We start from the raw sequence: 19,261 nt of genomic DNA, 5'->3' as shown, positions 1-19,261 counted from the left end.
CATCTTCTTACTATACTGAAACTTTTATTACTATATAATGTCCTTTGTCTCTTTTAACCTCTTTTGATCTAAAGTCTATTTTGTCTGATATTAGTATAGTCACTCCCCTGCTCTCTTTTGGTTAGTATTTGTATAGAATTTTTCCCATTCTTTTACTTTCAATCTATTTGTGTCTTTGGATCTAAGGTGAATATCCTGTAAACAGCATATAGTTGTGTTTTTATTTACTCTGCTAATCTGTCCTTTAATTGGAAAGTTTAACTGATTTACTTTAAAAGTAATTACTGATAAGGAAGGACTTACTTCTGTCATTTTGCTATTTGTTTTCTATTTGCATACTTGTAGATTTTTTGTTCTTTATTTCTTGCATTACCGTTGTCTTTTTGTATTTAGCTGATCTTTTTAATTAAACACTTAAATTCCTTTTTCATTTCTTTTTGTATATATTCTATAGCTATTTTATGATTACCATGGGGATTACATTTAATATCCTAAAGTCATAACATTCTAATATAAACTTATACCAACTTAACTTCAGTAACATACAAAAACTCTGCTATTTTTACACTCCATCCCTACCCTTTTCAGTTATTGATGTCACAAAATTACTTTTTATATACTGTGTGTCCCAAAATAGTAACTGTTTTTTTTTTTAAATGCATAAGTCTCTTAAATTATATAGAAAAGAGTATTTGGAGTTACCAAATTTGCAATACTACTAGTTTTTACACTAATAATTACGTTTTTCTTTAAATGTATTAGTCTCCTTAATCATGTAGAAAACAAAATAGCAGTTACAAACTATTGTTACAATAATACTAGCTTTTACAACTGCCCATGAATTTACCTTTATTGAGATCTTTATTTTTCCATGTGACCTTGAGTTACTGTCTTGTGTTTTTTCATTTCACCATGCAGGACTCCCCTGATCATTTCAGGCAGGGCAGGTCCAGGGGAAATGAACCGTCTTAGCTTTTATCTGAAAATGTCTTATTTTCCTCTCATTTCTGAAGGGCAGTTTTGCTGAATATAGGGTTCCTGGTTGACAGAAATTTTCTTTAAGCATGTTGAATATATTGGCCCTCTGCCTTCTAGCCTCCAGTTTCTAATGAGAAATCTGCTTATAATTTTATTGAAGAGCCCCTGGATGTGATGGTTTGCTTCTCTCCAGCTGCGTTCAAGATTCTTTGTCTTTGTTTTTTGAAACTTTGATTATAATGTGTCTTGGTGTAGTCTCTTTGAGTTCATCTTACTTGAAGTTTGCTGAGATTTTTGGACATTTAAATTCATGATTTTCATCAAATTTGGGAAGTTTTCAGCCATTATTTATTCACATACTCTTTCTGCCACTTTCTCTTTCTCTCCTTCTTCTGGAACTCCCACAATGTGTATCTTGATCCATTTAACAGAGTCCTATAGGTCCCCTAGGCTGTGTTCACTTTTCTTCAATCTTTCTTCTTCCTGTTCCTTAGACTTGATAATTTCTATTGTCCTATCTTCAAGTTTGCTGATTTTTTGCCTGCTTAAATCTTAAATTTTTTGCCTGCTTTGATTCCTCATAGTGAATTTTTCACTTCAGTTATTGTACTTTTTCAGCTCCAGATTTTTTTAAGTTTTTTTAGGCTTTCTGTCTTTATTGATACTTATATTTTGTTTATACATCATTTTCTTTACCTTCTCTCTATCTTTGTCAGTACATTAAGCATCTTTAAGACAGTTGTTTTGAGGTCACTGTCTCAACTATCTGCCATTAGATCTTTTACAGGGATAGTTTCTATTGATTTATTTTTTCCTTCAAGTGGGCTATTCTTTTTCCTATTTCTTTGTATACCTTGTGACTTTTTGTCAAAAAGTGGGCATTTGACTCTAATAATGTGGTAATTACAGAGCTCAGATTCTCTCCCTTCCCCAGGCTTTGCTGTTTTTTGTTATTGTTTTTGTTACTGTTTTTGTTTTTTGATTGCAGTATGTTCTGTGGGGAGGACCAGCCTGAACTGTCTTCTCAGGTCTTTTGTGAGCCTTTCCCATACAGTCACTTTTTAGTTTTCCCCATATATGCATGCAGATGTTTTTGAATATTCTAGTCTCTAAGGTCTGGTTCCCAAAAGGGGAAAAAGAGAAAAATGAAAGAGAGGGTAAAAAAAAAAGGGGGGGGGGTGTTAGCCCTTTAAGTCCTCTGGAAGTCACTTTAGCAGGAAGGAGAGGGGCTTAAAACAATGGAGAAAAGTTCAACAGTAATAGCTGCCCATCTCTTTGCACCTCTGTAATCAGAAGTAACAATCAACAATCTGCTATTTCCTATGACTAAGACTTGAGATATGAATAGGTCTCTGCTATAGGGTAGGGGGATGGAAGAAAGGTGAGATAGAGATAGAGATAGACAGAGAACAGGAACAGTGGCTCTGATATTATAACAGAGCCTGGCCTGGTTAGGGAACTGCACAGAACTCAGTATGGATGCTGCATTGGCCTCAAAGGGATAAGTGTTAAAAGGGAAGATAAAGAAGTAGGGAAGATCCAGTTTCTGAAATATCCCTTCAGAAAGATTTTAAGCCAATTAACAATATTATTTTTTCTATCTTACACCTATACATAAAATTTCTACATCATGCAAATATTAGTACATAAGAGAATTATACTGTTAGGTGGATTCTAATTTTTTCAGTAACCAAAATGCCACACTTATTTTTAATCCTTTCTAAGACCATCAGAGCCACTCTAAGGTATTCAGTTTTCATTCCTAAAACTACTGAATTTACTTTCAAACTGTAAGACACAATAGCATATTGTTTGAAACACTCATATTCATGAATTTATAGTAATCACATTGTCTCATACCTGCACGTTGTAGCAAACACAGCTCGTTGATACTTATATATTTCTTAAACACATCCATACAAACCTACAAGTAATGAAAAACATAACATGACCCTTTTATATTTCATAAAAAAGGCACAAATTTCCATCCTATCTTTCTGCTTATTCTATTTTTTTTAAGTGAACTTAAAGCAATGGCATAAAAAGTTGAAGTTAGGTTAACTCACAGATTTGAAATGCAATTGAATTCACTACAGAAACCTTATTTTAGAGATGTGCTGACAAAGAAATAGTCAAGGAAATAGACAAGATTAGCAAGCAATTGGGGAAGGGAGGAAACTCTTGAACATTCGAAATTTAAAAAAACCTTATTTAGGTCATTTAAAAAATAACCATTTACTGGTGCAAGGATAAATACATTTACCAATGGATTAGAACAGAGAGCCTACAAATAGACCCACTCATATATAATCAGCTGATTTATATGACATGGTGACCCTGCAGTACAGTGGGGGAAAGAATGGTCTTTTTTTAGTAAATTGTGTTGGGTCACTTAGGGATCCACATGGGAAAAAACATTTATCTTGAGCTTTTTCTCACATCATAAACAAAAATCAATACCAGGTGATTTAGTGTTCTAAATGCAAAGATAAAAAATAGACCTTTTAAAGAAAAAAACATAAGATCTTGGCAAAGATTTCAACAGGATGCAAAAAGTTAACATAAAAAATTGACAAAATTGGACTACATAAAAATTAAGAAATTCTGTTTACCAAAAGACACTTTTTAGAGGGTGAAAGGGTAACCTGTACACTAGTAAAAGTTACCTGCTATCCATATATCCAACAAAGAACTTAGACTATATAAAGAATTCTTAAGATACATAAGAAAAAGACAATCCCATAGAATATAGGCAAAATATTTAGGTATTTCCCAAAAGAGGGTATCCAAATGTCCAATGATTTTGAAAGATGCTCAGCTTCATCAATCATCATCAGGGAAGGCATCACTCCCCACCCACCAGAATGGCTAAAGTTAAAAGGCTGATAAATACCAAGAGCTGGTAAGGCTATGAAGCAACCAGAACTCTCAGACATTGCTGGTGAGAGCCTAATTTGGCAGACCACTTCAGAAATCTGTTTAGCAGTGTTGACTAAAGTTGAACATATGCAGATCCTATGACCCAGCAATTCCAGTTTTAAGTATAACCCATCAGAAAGTGTACATATATTCACCAAAAGACATGCAGAAGAACACTGATAGCATCACTATTGTAATTACCAAATTTAGAAACCACCCAAATGAATCAAAAGTAGTATTTATCAATAAATTTTGATATACTCACACAATGGAATATTCAATATTATACAGCAATGAGAAAGAAATGTTTATAATTAAGTAAAAAATATAGATGAATCTCAAAAATATTGAGCAAAAAATAGCCAGAAACTAAAGAATGCAGACTGTATGATTTCATTTATATAAAGCACAAAACCAGGCAAAGCTCATCTATGCTACTAGGAGTCAAAAAAAATCTGAATTAAAACATATGATTGAGATGATCATTAAAACAATCTCTACTTCAAAGACTTTACATATTTTACCTTTTCATCCCCTTGCTCAGGCACATGAGCAAACTTGCATTGTGATCGCTCACAGCCACGTAACGTGTTAAAATGAAATTTGCAATATCTATGGGGTAGCATCAACCCTAAGGGCTTCTGGAACACCTAGAAAATTAGATAAATTCTCTTTCTATGTTAATTGTAAAACACCATAATCAAGTGAGAAAGTATTTGAAGGAACCAGAAATATTATATACCCAAAACAGTATCTATCAAGACAAATAGTTTGTTGACTTGATAAAAAAAAAACCTCCAATTTATATTTTCAAAAATAATGAAAAAAAAATTTAAAATGATTTGTCTAAATTTTTGCAATTTCCTTCAGTATAAAATATTCCAAAGTTACTACTGCTTTACTTTACATGTTTTTATAAGTTTATACATTCCCTCCACTTTCTCATACACCTGCCCCCTCTGCTTTTATAAAAAGTTATTCTATTATAACATGCATATTTCAGATGCATTTATTTAGAACCCAAACTTTCCGTAGCTTTTCTGATTAACAGAAAGAGAAGTGACAGAATCAAAGTATTTACAACAAACTTTCCCTATAAACTGCTATCACTAGCTTTGTCTTATATCACAGGGAACTTTTCATCCTATATTTTCTGTTTTGGATATCCCCTCTCCACCCTACCCACCCAGCCTTCTGCTTTCAACCTCTTATATTATTTGTGAATATCTCCTGAATCACTACTCATTTTCTCCTTCTTACCATCAACTGCCATTCAAAATCTGTAAATGGCCAGAAGTGCTTAAAAAATGATAGGGAAATACAACCAAAATATGTGCTTTATAAGATTATTTGTTTTATATGGAAGACTTACCCCTACATTTTTTTCCCTCTTAAATATTTCACAAGTTTCAGGATTCTGAAGCTTTAGGAGAGAATGTTTTCCTGGAAATCTGAAATCTAGAAATGATTAAGAATGACATCACACACCTGGGTATTGAGGAGGGCACATTCTGCATGGAGCACTGGGTGTTATGAACAAACAATGAATCATGGAACAGTACACCAAAACAAATTATGTAATATATGGTGATTAACATAACAATAAAAATTAAAACAAAACAAAACAAAAAAGAATGACATCACACACCAACATGTTACAGCTTCTTCCCTTCATAACAATGGAACAGAGTACCACTACTATCTGCTTTAAAGTTTCACTTTGGACTACTCATACTCAGTTCACAGACTATGATGCTACAGTGTGTGCCTGTGAAATAAAAAATGATTTACATCTTAGCTGCTCCTTAGGTATTTCTAGGCCTAAATGTAAAATTTTAAACTCATTTTAAGCTGAAGATACTTTCTTAAAAAGCTTATACAGCAGCACTGAATACTGTATTCAAATGACAGTCTCCATATTAAACATACATATATGATACACAATTAAAATTGTAATTTGGTGACCACTTCGGAAAGGAAAACTGACAAACCCAGGTATTATGCAATGAACTAGATACCCCCAACAAATTCCTGTGTTTAAGCCCTAACCCCCAATGTGACTTTATTTGAAGATACGGCCTTTTCGGGGTGCCTGGGTGGCTCAGTCAGTTGAGCATCTGCCTTTGGCTTAGGTTATGATACCATGGTTCTGGGATTTAGCCCTGCATCAGGTTCCCTGCTCAGTGGGGAGCCTGCTTCTCCCTCTCCCTGCTGCTGTCTGCTTGTGTGTGCACGCTCTCTCGCTCTCTCTGTCAAATAAATAAATAAAATCTTGAAAACAGGTCCTTTTACAGAACTAATTAAGGTTAAATGGGGTCATAAGGGTGAGACACTGATTTGATGGAATTAGTGTCTTTGTAAGAAGAGACATCGGAGAATTGCTCTCTGTTTCCATGCACATGCATCAAGGAAAGGCCATGTGAGGACTTAGCAAGAAGGCAGCCATCTGTACGCCAGGAAGAGAGCCAGAAACTGAATCCTGCCAGAACCCTGATCTTAGACTTCTAGCCTCCATAACTGTGTGAAATAAATTTCTGTCATTTAGGCCACCCAGTCTGTGGTATTTTGTTATGGCTGCCTGAGCTACTAATACACCAGGCATTCTATCCCTTAATGTTGGCCTAAATTTTAAAATGAGAATTAGGACATTTAGAAATGTTTTTCTCTAAAGATAAAAAAATAAAAATATTTTAAATAATTTCAGTTTTCACTTGGCAGCATTCAGATGAATTTGGAACAAGCTTAAGTTTCTGCTGCATAGCTTTGCTGTAATTTTCATTACAAAAACTGTTAAGGTTTTTGAAGATAAAACACACGATCATCTGGGCATGCTGCTGTAGTACACAACACCAGGCAGCACAAAGTCAGTTAACAGGAAAGTACAGAAGAATTAGGTTTGGGCTACACAAAGAAATTTTATTGTTTCTAAATTCATTCTTCAGTCTAGCTTATTTTGTTCAAAGCATTATGGATTATCAAAAAAAATTGACACAAATTCTAAAATACATTATAAAATTCTAAGATATTCAACTAAAATATGAATATTTTAGGTATAACCTGTAATTTTATCTATACTACCACTATCACATAAATACAGATATTTAAGAAATTGTTCCATCAAAAGTTCTAAGTAAAGGTATACAAACTTTCCAATTTTAACATATTCTAGGCTTGTCTTGATTTTTCTAACCTTTTTGGTTTTTGGTGAAAAAAATCTCCTATACACTTTCTGTATTTTCAAAAGCCAACAGAATTTTATTAAGAAAACAGTACCATTCATCCAGGGCTTCAGTAATATATCTTCTTGATGACCACTTAGATTCAAAGGTGGCACTGATAAGCACAGAGGTTTTGGGGCCAGTACTGCCAACTGACTTTCACCAACCATAATCTCCGCATTTTTAGAACCTTCACTGTGTGAGCAGAAAAGCCAAAAGCAGAATTTAAATTTATTCTAAGAACATTAAAGTAATGAGAATCAAGTAAGTGGAAACACAACCTAACACACTATGTATACGCTATAGACCATGTTGTGTACTATTACCATCCTATGATTCTTCAGTATTTTCAATAAGTGTTCTTGCCTTCTTAAATAGAAAACCAATGCTTGTTAAATGGCCGGGGTAGAGGTAGGAATAAGGTGGTTGGGTTAAAAACTAGAGCAGAATATTTTTGATCATGCAAGACAAAAATTCTAAGGAGGAACTGAGCTAGCCATTCTAATCCAGAAAAGATCACCCAGTTATTCTATTGATAGTGCAGTGAAATTAATGAATTATAAATTATTCTTCAGGACAAGTATATTTAATAAATTTATACATGTACTTAAGAACTTCCTTTGGGAAGAAGGTATAAAAAATGTACTGTTCTTGGTTGCTTAGATTTAAACAGCTTCGACTATATTTTAATATGTGAGATTCCATATAACCAATTTTGGAAAAACAAGAGTTTTCTGGAATTTCACTTACCTAGAAAAAAAAATAAGCAAGGGGGAGAATGGGAAGTATCTCAAAGCTGACTGACAGATATAAATGAATTTAGTTTTTAGGAGAAAAATCACTCAGATACTGTAATATTTTACCTTAAAAACAATTCTAATAAGCTTTTTCAGCTGGGGTTTCCTGGGCCAGAGGAAAATAAAAATAGTAAGAAAGAAGAGGTCCCACACTTATAACAGTTCAAACTTAGTAGCATTGACAGAGCTTAAAAATTACACAGGGGGCACTTGGGTGTCCAGTCGGTTAAACAGTGAGGTGTCTCCCTTTGGCTCAGGTCTTGATCGCACCCTGGGATCAAGCCCTGCATCAGGCTTCCCTGCTCAGCGGGGAGTCTGCTTCTCCTTCCGCCCCTCCCCCTACTCATGCGCATGCGTGCGCTCACTCTCTCTCTCTCTCAAATAAATAAAATCTTAAAAAAAATTACACAGAAAATAAAGATATTCACTTCCCCTTCCAACTTGGGATATCATTAATATGTGCAATCAACATAACCTTTCTCAAAACAAGAGCAATGATGTAGAACAAACAAATAAGAATTATGGAATTTTACAGATGGAAGAGATTATCTAGTAAAATTCTTTTGTTTCTGATTGGATGACTGAAGTTTGGGGTAATGTAGTGACTTGTCCAATGTCACACTCGTGGTCATTGTGGTAGAGCCAAATTGATGATAAAACTCTTCAGGCTGCAATGACACTATTTGGTTTGTAAGCAAAATGCTTTCAATAGAAAAAGAAGTTAACTTTTGTCATTTTTTCCCTTTTAAAATTTCAGATGGTCATGGATCAAACTGGGTTTCTGTGCCAATCTAATTCTCACCTAGGCTCTTCCTTCATACAATGGTTCTCAAACTTGAGCAAGTATTAGGATCAGATGGTAGCCTTGCTGAAACACAGACTGATGGGCCCCATCTCCAGAGTTTTTGATTCAGCAGGTCAGGGACACGACCAAATAATGTGTATTTCTGACATGTTCCCACTTGAGGCTGCTGCTACAAGAATCACACTTTGAAAACTACTGCCTTAATATAAAAGGACTTGAACACATTTGTCACCTGATCTGAGTATACCTTGCCTCAACAGCAAAACGGGGGTGCAGGATGGATCAGGTGATCTCCAATGTGTCCCCCAACACTAAGTTTGTTATTTGCATATGTTCTAGTGAATGTACTGTAACTCTTAGTACTAATTACCACAACCACATCAGATACCTGCAAACTGCAATATTCATCAGATTTATGTCATTTTACCTTCATAAAAGTCATGTACACATTCTTTTTTCTTTTATCACTATTCCTTATTTCTTCCTCAGAAAAATATTTTAATGGCTCAAAAAACTTTATCACAGCTTTAAGGTACCTGAAAGTATCCCTGACATCTGGGTATATCTGATACACCAATTAATAATATCCATGTATGGCTGAAGGCATAGTAGCCCAAGTCCATAGGGCAGAGAATGAAAAACACACTCAAAACACAAATTATATGACTATTTTAAAATTACATAATTAAAAATGGTACAGACCTTTTGCAAACTTCAAAAATATTTTCTTTTTCTTCTTTAATAGTCACCTTTTCTGAAAATCTACACTGTGAAGAGATTATGGTTAAAAAGTACAAGTGAATATTTCTGTATTCCATATTAAGCTATGAGGCTTACTAGATTATTTAGAATGTATTGGATGTTAATTGAACCACTAGCTTATGGCCAATTGACAACTCTATATTTGAAATACTGAATATTGACTTAAAAATTCCACTCTTAAGAGAAAAGCTAGTAGAAATCATAAATTTTCTCAGCTTTTGACATCACTTTTAGTTATATAAGCCAACATTTAAAATTATTATGAACAGTGAAAATTGTATTTGTTTTCATTCAGATAAAAGGCTTTAAGTGATTTTTATTTTCATATGGCATTTATGAACAAAAATTTATTTTTGTCATTATAAGTATTTATATGTATTTCGTATATCACTATACTTAAAACATTTCACATTAGTGTTCTGGAATTGTGACTTTCTAAATATAAGGAAGTTATACATGCTTAAATATTAAACTTTTGAAAAAACAGGCAGGTACCAAGAAAATTAAACCCCAAATCACTTGAGCAGAGATAACCATTCAATATCTTACTTTATATCTTTCTAGTTTTTTTAACTTTGAAAAATTAAACTTTTTCACTATTAAAAATTTTTCCAGTCTCATTGAAAATTGATATATGTAAGTTTAAGGCATTCAGCATGATGGTTGGATTTACATATATTGTAAAATTATTACAGTAGATTCAGCTAACACCCATCTTCTAACAGAGATACAACAAAAGCAGACATGGAGGGATGGGCAGATGGAGAAGGAGAGAGAGAATTTTAAGCAGGCATGGAGCTCAACTCTGGGCTCAATCTCACAACCCCCCGAGATCATGACCTAAGTTAAAATCAAGAGTCGGATGCTTAACCAACTGAACCACCCAGGCACCCCAACAACTGTTCTTTTTTAAAGTATATAATCACAGTGTGCCTAGGTGGCTCAGTCCGTTAAGAGTCTGTCTTCAGCTCAGGTCATGATCTTGGGGTCCTGGGATCGAGTCCTACATTGGGCTCCCTGCTCAATGGGGAGTCTGCTCCTCCCTCTGCCTGCAGCTCCCCCTGCTTGTGCTCTCTCCCTGTTAGATAAATAAATGAAATCTTTTAAAAAAATAAAGTACATAATCACGTATTACAATGATACACACTGCATATACTATTAACCTTTACAAAGAAAATTATAAAAATCAACTGAAAACATAAAACATACACAAATATAAAAATATACCATGTTCCTGAATAAGACTATTAAAAGTAAAGATGTTAATTCTCCCCAAATTAATTTATACATTTTAAAAACTACTTTATCTTTTGAGTTTAAAGCACTCTTAGGAGAACAGCCAAAAAATATTTTAAATTTATAATATGCCTTCATGTCTTTTAAAGAAAGCCTTCCTTGTTTTATTTTTATTTTGCTCGCTATTTTTATTTTTCAAATAATTGGCAGTATGTTATTAGTACAAGGACCTGAGCAATTAATGAAACAAAAGAAAAGTGAAGGAATAGTTCCATACATAAAAATTTGAAAATATTAAAATAGCATTTGAAATTTGTGAGGAAATGATTCAATAAATGGCAGTAAGAATACAGGTTAAAAGGATAGAAAATAAGTTTGGTACCAACTCACCATGTCAAAATACTTTTTAGAAAATAAAATTAAAAAAAACACCAAAATACTTTTTAGGTTCATTAAAGATTTAAATATAAAAAATAAATATCAAAAGTAGCAAAAATAAAGTAAAGGTGGGTATTTGTATAATTTGGAGAGTGGAGAAAGCCTAAGCATGACACCAAAAGCAGAAACCATTAATTATGATATCCAACAGGTCTGAATATAAATATTTTAGATATTTTTATTTATTTATTTTTTATTTTATTTTTATTTTTTTTAAAGATTTTATTTATTTATTTGAGAGAGAGAGAATGAGAGACAGCATGAGAGGGAGAAGAGTCAGAGGGAGAAGCAGACTCCCTGCTGAGCAGGGAGCCCGATGTGGGACTCGATCCCAGGACTCCAGGATCATGACCTGAGCCGAAGGCAGTCGCTTAACCAACTGAGCCACCCAGGCGCCCTAGATATTTTTATACAAGGAGAATACAAAGTATGCAAAAATCATCTATCAAAAAAAATTTTTAAGGGTACACTGTCTCTACATTCTTTCTCCCAAGATAAATTTTAGATTCAGACAGATAAAAATTCAAACATGATAAAAAAACATTAAAAAACACCAGGAGAAAATACAGGAGAAAATTTTAAATCCTGAAATGGGGAAGGGCTTCTCTAAATATGACTCATAACTCAAATATCCTAACAGAAAACTAACAGATTTGACCAAAAATAAAAACCTCCTTGGAGGAGAAAAGATGGCGGAGGAGTAGGGGACCCTATTCCAACCGGTCCCCAGAATTGAGCTGGATATCTACCAGGCCATTCTAAACACCCAGGAAAACAGCCTGAGATGTAAGAAGATAGATCTGGATCTCTACAAACAGAATATCTCTGGTGGTTGGTCTCCAGGTATGAAGTGAGGAGCTGTGATTCTGCGGGCAGATATCAGAAGATAAACAGAAGGGGGAGCCTCCAGGATCCTGTACCCCTGGAGCACAAAAGCCTCCAGCGCTGGGGACCGGGCACAGACTCGCAGACTGGTAGTGGAGGGGAAAGGAATTTAGGGAAGCCCACCAGACTGAAGCCTGGATCTGGGGGGCGCGGGTGCAAAACTGGGGGTGGCTGGCGGTTTTAGAAGCACAAAGGGCAGAGATGTGCCCAGACCTGGAAGCTAGGGCTGAGAGTACTGCTATGGGACACACAACCCAGGACACTGTGGTTTTTAGCAGCACAGACAGAAATGGAGACAGTGTGACCTGGAGAGCTAACTGAAGAGCAGACTGCAATCTCTCTGTTCTGAGACAGAGATTTGGATACAGTCACTTCTGATCTGACTCTTGGAAGAAACACTTAAAGCCACCAGGGAAAGCCGCCAGAGAACAAAAGCCTCCAAAAACTGGTTTTTACTGAGCCCACCCAGCTCCCACCTCACAGGGGGCAGGGCAACTCTGCCCAAACAGGGTTGCCTGAGTAACAGCACTGCAGGCCCTTTCCCTAGAAGACAGCCTGGAAGAACAAGAGGCTGACAACCCTAAGGTCCCCATAAAACAGGTGCATCTTGCTTGGGTTGTGGTCAATAATTTGGACTCTATACATTCCCCCAACCACCCCTCAACAGAATGACTAATAGGAGTAACCCACAACAAAGGAAAGACTCAGAGACTGTGGCCTCTGCCACAGAACTAATGGATATGGATATAACCAAGATGTTAGAAATTGACTTCAGAGTAACAGTTACCAAGGCGGTATCTAGGCTTGAGAAAAATATTAACAACAATGAAAATGAGATCTAATCAGTCCAAACTTAAAAATGCTATGAATGAAATGCAGTACAAACTGGATACTCTGACTGCCAGGGTAAATAAGGCAAAAGAAAGAATTAGTGAGATAGAGGATAAAATGATAGAAAAGAAGGAAATTGAGGTGGCATGGGAAAAACAAATTAAAATCCAAGGAATCAAACTGAGAGATGAGTGACTCAATGAAACATTCCAATATCAGAATTATTGGGATCCCGGAGTGGGTGCAGAGAGAGAAAGGTCTAGAAGATATATTTGAGCAAATCGTAGCTGAGAACTTCCCTAATCTGGGGAAGGAAACAAGCATTTGTGACCAAGAGACAGAGAAGACCCCTCCCAAGATCAATGAAAATAGACTGACGCCACAACATAGAATGGTACAATCTGCAAATCTTAGATCCAAGGAAACAATCTTGAAAACAGTGAGGAGGAAGAGATTTCTTACGTACAGAGGGAGGAACATCAGAATAACATCAGACCTGTTCACAGAGACCTGGCAAGCCAGAAAGGGCTGGCAAGACATATTCAGGGTACTAAATGAGAAGAACATGCAGCCAAAAATACTTTATCCAGCAAGGCTGTCATTCAGAGTGGATGGAGAGACAAGGAGCTTCCAAGACCAAAAGAAATTAAAAGAATATGTGACCACCAAGATGGCCCTGCAAGAAATATTAAGGGGGGTTCTATAAAAGGAGAAAGACCCTAAGAGTGATATAGATCAGAAATTTACAAAGACGATCTATAGAAACAAGGACTTCTCAGGCAACATGATGACAATAAAATAACATCTTTCAATAATCACTCTTAACGTGAATGGCCTAAACGCTCCTATGAAATGGAACAGGGTTGCAGACTGGATAAAAAGGCAGGACCCATCCATATGCTGTCTACAAGAGACTTGTTTTGAACCTAAAGATACATCCAGACTGAAAGTGAAGGATGAAAAACCATTTTTCATGCCAACGGACCTCAAAAGAAAGCTGGAGTAGCAATTCTCATACCAGGAAAATTAGATTGTAAGCTAAAGACTGTAGTTAGAGATACAGAAGGACACTATATCATGCTAAAAGAGTCTATCCAACAAGAGGATCTAACAACTGTAAATATCTGTGCCCCCAACAGAGGAGCAGCCAACTACATATGCCAACTGTTAACCAAAATAAAGAGACATATTGATAATAATACGCTAGTAGTAGGAGACTTCAACACTCCACTCTTGGCAATAGACAGATCATCCAAGCAGAAAATCAACAAAGAAACAAGAGCTTTGAATGATACACTGAACCAGATGGACCTCATAGATATATACAGAACATTCCACCCCAAAACAGAATACTCATTCTTCTCAAACACGCATGGAACTTTCTCCAGAAAAGATCACAGACTGGGTCACAAATCAGGTCTCAACCGATACCAAAAGACTGAGATTATTCCCTGCATATTCTCAGGGCATAATGCTTTAAAACTGGAACTCAATCACAAGAAAAAATTTGGAAGAAATTCAAACACTTGGAAGCTAAAGGCCATCCTGCTTCAGAATGTTTGGGTCAGGAGGGGGTGGAGCAAGATGGCAGAGGAGTAGGAGACCTGGATTTCGTCTGGTCTCAGGAATTCAGCTGAATAGGGATCAAACCATTCTGAACACCTACGAACTCAACAGGAGATAAGAGAAGAGAGTAGCAACAACTCTCTGAACAGAGAAGTGACCACTTACTGGAAGGTAGGACCTGTGGAGAAGTGAATCTGAGGCGATATTCGGGAGGATAGACAGCGGGGAAGGGGGCCTCCATTGGCCGCTTCTGGCAAGTGATAGAGCCGTCGAGCACAAAATCGGAACTTTTAGAAGTCAGCTCCGTGGAGGGACGTTCCTCCAGTGGCTAAGCAGGGGGTGGAACCCTTGCGGGACAGCGTGGTCTCAGGACCCTCGGGGTCACAGAAAGACCGGGGGTGCCTGAGTGCGGCAAAGCACCCAGGTATTGGAGCAGGGAAGCTGGCTGCAGAGACGGAGCCAAGGCGCAGGCTCTCAGCTCGGGGTTGCCATAAACTGTGATCTGCAGCCCAGTCGGGCCACAGCTCCTCCAGCAGGGACCCAACAAGCGGCAAAGCTGGGGAGACTCCCCTTCATCCCCTGGGAGGAGCGGCGCGGGAGCGCACCGCAGAGATCTGCTGGATTTGAAGACGCCACACGGGGTCGGGCGCCAGAGATACAAACGCTGGGTCACAGGCGAGGTGAGCATGGAGTGCGGCTGGAGACTGGGGAGATGGGAGTGACTGCTTTTCTCTGGGGGCACACTGAGGACTGAGGCCCCGAGTTCTCACCTCCTCTGGGCAGAGATTGGGAGGCCACCATTTTCACCCTGGTCCTCCAAAGCTGTACCGAGAGCTTGCGGGGAACAAAAGCTCCTGAGAGCAAACCCGAGCAGCTTGCTTAGCCCGGACTCACAAGGGCGGGGAAAATCCGCCTCCGGCAAAGACATTTGGGAACCGCAGCAACAAGCCCCTCCCCCAGAAGATCAGCACAACAACCAGCAAGCCAAGACCAAGTTTACCGATCAAGGAGAACGGGAGAACTCCAGCGCTAGGGGAATATTGCACATAGAATTCCTGGCTTTTTTACCATGATTCATTACTTTTTCAAAGTTAATTTTTTTAACTGTTTTTAAAATTTTTCTTTTTCCCTTTTTTAACCAACATCGTATCAATCCCTTTTTTAAAAAAACATTTTTTATTTTTCATTCTTAGAGTCATATTTTATCCCTTCATAGTAGTTACCCCTTATTTTTGGCATATATATATATAAGTTGTTCTCTCTTTAAAATTTTGAGATACAGTTTCTTCTAACAGATCAAAATATACCCTAAATCACTAGTGTATGGCTTTGTTCTAGTCTCCTACCTGATCACATTCTCTTTTTTTTTTAAATCTTCCTCTTCCTTTTTTCAAACACTTCTTATCAATTCCTTTTATAAAATCTTTTATAATTTTCATCTTTATAGTCATATTCCATCCTTAATTGTATCAACCCTTATTTTGCACATATATAAGTCTTTCTTCCTTTAAAATTTTAGCAGGCACTTTCTTCTAACAGACCAAAATCGCCCAAAAACTACTGTGTGGCACTGATCTATGCACTAGCCTGATCATATTTGATCATATTCTGTTTTTTTTGTTTTGTTTTATTTTTGTATGTTTTTATCTTTTTCTTTTTTTTCTCTCTCTTTCTTTTTTCCTTCTTTCCCTTTCTTGCCCCCTGGTTTCAGGTCTTTTCTGATTTGTATAGAGTATATTTGCTGGGGACGTTGTTAACCTGTTACCATTCTGTTCTCTCATTCATCTATTCTCCTCTGGACAAAATGACAAGACAAAAAAATCACCTCAGCAAAAAGAACAAGAGGTAGTACCGTCTGCCAGGGACCTACTCAATACGGACATTAGTACTATGTCGGAACTAGAGTTCAGAATCATGACTTTAAAGATGCTAGCTGGGCTTGAAAAAAGCGTGGAAGTTATTAGAGAAACCCTTTCTGGAGAAATAAAAGAACTAAAATCTAACCAAGTGGAAATCAAAAAGGCTATTGATGAGGTGCAATCAAAAATGGGGGCACTAACTGCTAGGATAAATGAGGCAGAAGAGAGAATCAGCGATATAGAAGACCAAATGATGGAAAATAAAGAGGCTGAGAAAAAGAGAGATAACTACAGGATCATGAGGGCAGAATTCGAGAGATAAGTGATACGATAAGATGAAACAACATTAGAATAATTGGGATCCCAGAAGAAGAAAGAGAGAGAGGGGCAGAAGGTATATTGGAGCAAATTATAGCAGAGAACTTCCCTAATGTGAGGAAGGAAACAGGCATCAAAATCCAGAAGGCACAGAGAACCCCCCACAAAATAAATATAGGTCAACACCCCGACATCTAATAGTAAAACTTACAAGTCTCAGAGACAAAGAGAAAATCCTGAAAGCCACTAAGGAGAAGAGATCTGTAACCTACACCGGTAGAAACATTAGATTGGCAACAGACCTATCCACAGAGACCTGGCAGGCCAGAAAGGACTGGCATGATATCTTCAGAGCACTAAACAAGAAAAATATGCAGCCAAGAATACTATATCCAGCTGGGCTCTCATTGAAAATTGAAGGAGAGATCAAAAGCTTCCAGGACAAACAAAAACTAAAGGAATTTGCAAACACGAAACCAGCCCTCCAAGAACTATTGAAAGGGGTCCTCTAAGCAAAGAGAGAACCTAAAAGCAGCATAGATCAGAAAGGAACACAGACAATATACAGTAACAGTCACCTTACAGGCACTAAATTCATAGATTTCAATAGTTACCCTGAATTGTAAATGGGCTAAATGCCCCAATCAAAAGACACAGGCTATCAGATTGGATTAAAAAACAAGACCCATCCGTATGCTGTCTGCAAGAGATTCATTTTAGACCCAAAGACACCCCCAGATTGAAAGTGAGGGGGTGGAAAACCATTTACCATGCTAATGGACACCAAAAGAAAGCTGGAGTGGCAATCCTTATATCAGAGAAATTAGATTTTAAAACAAAAACTGTAATAAGAGATGAGGAAGGACACTATATCCTACTTAAAGGGTCTATCCAACAAGAAGATCTAACAATTGTACATATCTATGCCCCTAACATGGGAGCAGCCAATTATATAAGGCAATTAATAACAAAAGCAAAGAAACACATTGACAACAATACAATAATAGTGGGGGACTTTAACACTAGCCTGACTGAAATGGACAGATCATCTAAGCAAAAGATCAACAAGGAAATAAAGACTTTAAATTACACATGGGACCAAATGGACTTCACAGATATATTCAGAACATTCCATCCCAAAACAGCGGAATACACATTCTTCTCTAGCGCCCATGGAACATTCTCCAGAATAGATCACATTCTCGGTCACAAATCAGGTCTCAACCGGTACCAAAAGACTGGGATTATTCCCTGCATATTTCCACACCACAATGCTTTGAAACTAGAACTCAATCACAAGAGGAAAGTCAGAAAGAACTCAAATAAATAGAGGCTAAAGAGGATCCTACTAAAGAACGAATGGATCAACCAGGAAATTAAAGAAGAATTAAAAAAAATTCATGGAAATCAATGAAAATGAAAACACAACTGTTCAAAATCTTTGGGATACAGCAAAGGCAGTCATAAGGGGAAAGTATACAGCAATACAAGCCTTTCTCAAGGAACAAGAAAGGTCTCAAATACGCAACCTAACCCTACACCTGAAAAAGCCAGAGAAAAACAGCAAATAAATCCTAAACCCAGCACAAGAAGAGACAATATAAAGATGAGAGCAGAAATCAATGAAATGGAAACCAAAAGAACAGTAGAACAGATCAACGAAACTAGAAGCTGGTTCTTGGAAAGAATTAACAAGATTGATAAACCCCTGTCCAGACTTATCAAAAAGAAAAGAGAAATGACCCAAATCAACAAAATCATGAATGAAAGAGGAGAGATCACAACCAACACCAAAGAAATACAAACAATTAGAAGAACATATTATGAGCAACTCTATGCCAGCAAATTAGATAACTTGGAAGAAATGGGTGCATTCCTAGAGATGTATCAACTACCAAAATTGAACCAGGAAGAAATAGAAAACCTGAACAGACCTATAACCACTAAGGAAATTGAAGCAGTCAACAAAAATCTCCCAACAAACAAAAGCCCAGGGCCAGATGGCTTCCCAGGGGAATTCTAACGAACATTTAAAGAAGAATTTTAATACCTATTCTCCTGAGACTGTTCCAAAAAATAGATTGGAAGGAAAACTTCCAAACTCATTTTATGAGGCCACCATTACCTTGATCCCCAAACCAGACAAAGACCCCATCAAAAAGGAGAATTACAGACCAATATCCTTGATGTACATGGATGCAAAAATTCTCACCAAAATACTAGCCAATAGGATTCAAAAGTATATTAAAAGGATTATTCACCATGACAAAGTGGGATTTATCCCTGGGCTTCAAGGTTGGTTCAACATCCATAAATCAATCAACGTGATACAATACATTAACAAAAGAAAGAACAAGAATCATATGATCCTCTCAATAGATGCAGAAAAAGCATCTGACAAAGTACAGCATCCTTTCTTGATCAAAACTCTTCAGAGTATAGGGATGGAGGGTACATACCTCAACATCATAAAAGCCATCTATGAAAAACCTACAGCGAATATCATTCTCAATGGGGAAAAGCTGAGAGCTTTTCCCCTCAGGTCAGGAACGCAGCAGGGATGTCCACTATCACCATATTCTGCTATTCAACATAGTATTAGAAGTCCTAGCCACAGCAATCAGACAACAAAAAGAAATTAAAGGCATC

The 19,261-nt window shown here is 36.9% G+C and overlaps 1 protein-coding gene across 1 annotated transcript in view; it reads right to left on the bottom strand.

Moving 5' to 3' along the window:
* Positions 1–19,261, bottom strand: part of TOPAZ1 (testis and ovary specific TOPAZ 1) — a 117,711-nt gene that overhangs the window by 64,786 nt on the left and 33,664 nt on the right. Inside the window, exons 5-9 of the mRNA XM_088026836.1 lie at positions 9,420–9,484; positions 7,171–7,310; positions 5,270–5,355; positions 4,422–4,547; positions 2,839–2,902 (exon numbers count right to left, since the gene is read on the bottom strand). Coding sequence (XP_087882962.1) covers positions 2,839–2,902; positions 4,422–4,547; positions 5,270–5,355; positions 7,171–7,310; positions 9,420–9,484 — 481 coding nt within the window. The remainder of the gene's footprint in view (positions 1–2,838; positions 2,903–4,421; positions 4,548–5,269; positions 5,356–7,170; positions 7,311–9,419; positions 9,485–19,261) is intronic.

This window comes from Eumetopias jubatus, unplaced genomic scaffold (assembly GCF_037043125.1).
Source record: "Eumetopias jubatus isolate StellerSeaLion01/CBP00866 unplaced genomic scaffold, mEumJub1_p1.0 scaffold_1, whole genome shotgun sequence".
Classification (NCBI taxonomy): Eukaryota; Metazoa; Chordata; class Mammalia; order Carnivora; family Otariidae; genus Eumetopias; species Eumetopias jubatus.
This window is presented reverse-complemented; position numbering and strand designations above follow the sequence as displayed.